At 36.0% G+C, this 3,636-nt stretch overlaps 1 protein-coding gene across 2 annotated transcripts; it reads left to right on the top strand.

Annotated features, from left to right (window-relative positions):
* The first annotated feature begins 863 nt into the window (after nt 1-863).
* LOC113695228 (cytochrome P450 93A3-like) lies at nt 864-2,701 on the top strand. 2 transcript variants are annotated; one of them, XM_027214248.2, is made up of 2 exons: nt 864-1,781; nt 1,935-2,701. In XM_027214248.2, exons 1-2 carry the CDS (start codon nt 870-872, stop codon nt 2,586-2,588), a joined length of 1,566 nt encoding a protein of 521 aa, XP_027070049.1. In that variant the 5' UTR covers nt 864-869; the 3' UTR covers nt 2,589-2,701. The 2 variants fall into 2 exon arrangements, with proteins under 2 accessions (XP_027070049.1, XP_071911498.1); XM_072055397.1 differs by having other exon boundaries at nt 1,914-2,701.
* The last annotated feature ends 935 nt before the right edge of the window (nt 2,702-3,636 follow it).

Here is a 3,636-nt window from a genome sequence, read left to right as displayed (position 1 = left end):
TTTCAAAAAGTAAACATATAATCAATAATCCATAGTAAATTGACCCAATTTGATATATTATAATAAAAGACCCAATTCATAATTATCAATGGGGGTAAAACAAAAGTAATTACTTTATTGGCTCACATACATACATACAACTTAGTCCAATTGATTAGACTCATTCTCACTCTTCTTGTATCAACTATAACTACAGAATGGGCATTTTCAATTATGAAGATAATCAAGACAAAGTTCCGAAACAAGATGGAAGATAATTTCTTGAATGATTGTCTAATTGCATACATAGAAAAGAAAGTTGTTGAAAAATTGAGCACTGATTCAATCACAGATAAATTTACATCTAAAAAGAACGTAAAGTTCAATTTACTTTTAAGAAAAAAGGTTGAAATTTCAGTATGTTAACATAACTTTTATCTTTTTTAATTAAAAATAGTTATATTTATATTGCATAGTTATATATATATTTTGCATAGGCAACATATTGGAGCACCTTTTCATAATGTGTAACTTGGATGGTTTGTGATATTATAAGATATTTAATTAAAGGTTATTTTTTGTTTTAATTTTCGTTATGACTATGCTATATATTTATGGAATAAATATACCTTTATAATTAAAGTTAATATTTGATATTTTTAGATGTCATATATTTAAATAGATGGAAATTACTTTGAATGTAGCATATTAAAATAATTTTGTTAGGAAAAATCTTGGCCCTCCTAGGAAAAAAAATTCTGGCTCCGTTATTGCCATTAATGATTTGGGTTAACCATTTTGTACATGTGGATTTCGCTCAAAAGTTCTTTAGGCCTTATAGTTTGTCTATAAATACGTAACAGAAATTGAACAATTTACAGCAGTCAACCATGGCCAATTTCTCAAATGCTCTTTTCTATGGCCTTTTGTTCTTCATCTGGTTCGCTGCCACCACCTTCTTCCGTTATGTTCTAAAGAAACGAAAAAATGGTTCTAAACCAGTTCGACACCCTCCAAGCCCTCCATCACTGCCCATCATCGGCCATCTTCACCTGCTTGGCTCCATAGCATCCAAGAGTTTCCAAACCTTAGCCAACCAATACGGGCCGCTCATTCGGCTCCGTATTGTTTCATCCACAGTTGTTGTTGTCTCCAACGCTGCCGTTGCCAAAGAGTTCTTGAAGAATAATGAGATGAATTTTGTGTCCAGGCCACAATTTGGGGCCGCAGATTTTAATATCTATGCTGGCTCTGAATTTGTTAACGCGGAATACGGCCCCTATTGGCGTTTCATGAAGAAACTTTGCATGACTGAGCTTCTTTCCGTGCCACAGGTCAACCGGTTTGTTGACATCAGGAGGCAAGAGATGATGAAGTTGTTGGAGATTCTTGTCAGTTTTTCAGAAGAAGGGAAGGCTTGTAATTTGGGAGTGGAACTTATGACCATGACTAATAATGTGGTTAGCAGGATGGCCATGAGCACCAGATGCACGCCTGCTCTTGATGAAAGTAAGCTCCTGTGGGAGTTTGTGAAGGAGATTCTTGAGCTTGCGCCCAAGTTTGCTTTGGGAGAATTATTTGGTCCTATAGGCAAATTTGATTTGTTTGGATATGGGAAGAGGGCCAAGGCCTTGATCTCGAAGTTTGATTCATTGGTGGAGAAGATAATGGTGGAACATGAGGACGAGTTGAACTCTTCTAGTAAGGAAAGGAAGGACATGATGGATATTCTCTTGGAGATTCACAGGGATAAAACTGCTGAAGTCAAGCTGAGTAGAACTGACATCAAATCCTTTCTTATGGTAAGTCTCTCTCCTTCTACAGTGTACATATACACCTTTTTTTGTTATAGAATTGGAGCATAAAATAATTGTCAAATTTTTTCTTGATTTTCTCTTGCTTAAGTTTATAGTATGAGATTAATTTAGATCTAGCTTCATCGAAAAAATGGACAGGAACTTTTCATGGCAGGCACTGAAACAGTAAGTGTGGCACTGACTTGGACGCTAGCAGAGCTCATAAATCATCCAAAGGTGTTCCAGCAGCTTAGAGATGAAATCAATGCAGTTGTGGGATCAAAAAGACGAGTCCAAGAATCTGACGTTCCAAAGCTTCTTTACCTGCAAGCAGTTGTTAAAGAAAGCCTAAGACTACATGCTCCTGCACCCTTGATATTTCGTCGATGTGGTGAAGATTGCAAGATCAACGGCTATGATATCTTGGCTAATGAGAGGGTAGCATTCAATGTCTTTGCTATTATGAAGGACCCAAGTTCATGGGACAATCCGCTCGAATTTCAACCAGAAAGGTTCATGGTGGGATCTAAAGGCGCTTATGATGATTACCAGATGGATATTAAGGGACAAAATTTCAATATTTTTCCATTTGGGAGTGGAAGAAGAGGGTGCCCTGGTGCATCACTTGCCTTAGCCGTGGTTCATTCAGCAGTTGCCCTGCTTGTTCAGTGCTTTGATTTTAGAGTGCAGGGAGGAGAAAAGATAAACATTGAAGAAGGGTCGGGGTTATCTGCTGGCTTGGCTCATCCACTCATGTGCTATGTTACTCCGCATCTTAATCCTTTGGAATTAGTTGTTAACGAGGCCAAATAACTAGAGAATTAGAATCTTGTTTTTTATTGCAGCTAGAAGCTGTTCATGTTACTAATTCCCGTAATGCTTAAATTTCTCTGTTTATAAATAAAGAATTGTGTGTTATTATGAAATTTTGTTTGTTACTTGAATGTCTCTCTCAAGTAACGTGGGTTTAAATTCCTGCGACATATACAAAATTTGACGTTTAAATTCAAATTCAAATGATGTGATATTTATTCAACCCCGTTAGTACTGACAGTATAGGAAAGGTTAATCCTTTAGTAAAACCTTAACATTGGCAAAAATTCTTGTTGTGGTTACCCGACAATTTAATGGAATTTCCACACCCTCTTTTTAGCATTGATGGAAATGTTGACAAAAATGCTTGTCCAGAGTGGGCACCAACTCCATGAAGTGCTATTCTCGTACTAGCTTTGATATTTTATTTGGATTGCCATTTTTTACGAAAAAATTCCTTTGTTTTTTGTAAATACATTTTTTTAGTCACTTTTTAATTTTAGGTAAATTAAATCGTTATATTAATTTTTCGACAAAATCTTTTAAAAGTAGCAATCCAAACGTACACCTTCAGTAAGGAAGGCAAATCAATATGGTTGATGCAAGAGGGAGTGGCTCAAGAGGGGAAAAAAAATCTTAAACGTTTCATGTTAATACTTGACATCACCATGTTAACTTAAAATGAGTCAAGGCAAATGTATGATGACATTGGAGAAGACGTGAGACTAGTGTCGAGATGTCATCTTCAGGAGTTTCTCCCTCTTTTAATGTAGGTGCTTCTTCCTTTTTGCTGCATCAATTAAACGTATGTGCTTCAAAGGAACTTTTAATGCACTTGAGAAATTTTTCATCGACAAGAATGGTCTCCGAACATTTTTGCTTTCAATTTTGTACAGCAGTGTGAGAGTCAAGTCTCCTTAGTATGATCAGGGAAACTTCGGCAGCCAATTGCGAATAATTTCAGATATGACAATCTCTAAAGTTATGTTTAATGGGTCGTTTGTCTTCTTCATTTTCATTTGATGTATCGTTTCAAAGGTAATTTTCA

This window comes from Coffea arabica, chromosome 6e, assembly GCF_036785885.1.
Source record: "Coffea arabica cultivar ET-39 chromosome 6e, Coffea Arabica ET-39 HiFi, whole genome shotgun sequence".
Taxonomy (NCBI): domain Eukaryota; kingdom Viridiplantae; phylum Streptophyta; class Magnoliopsida; order Gentianales; family Rubiaceae; genus Coffea; species Coffea arabica.
This window is presented reverse-complemented; position numbering and strand designations above follow the sequence as displayed.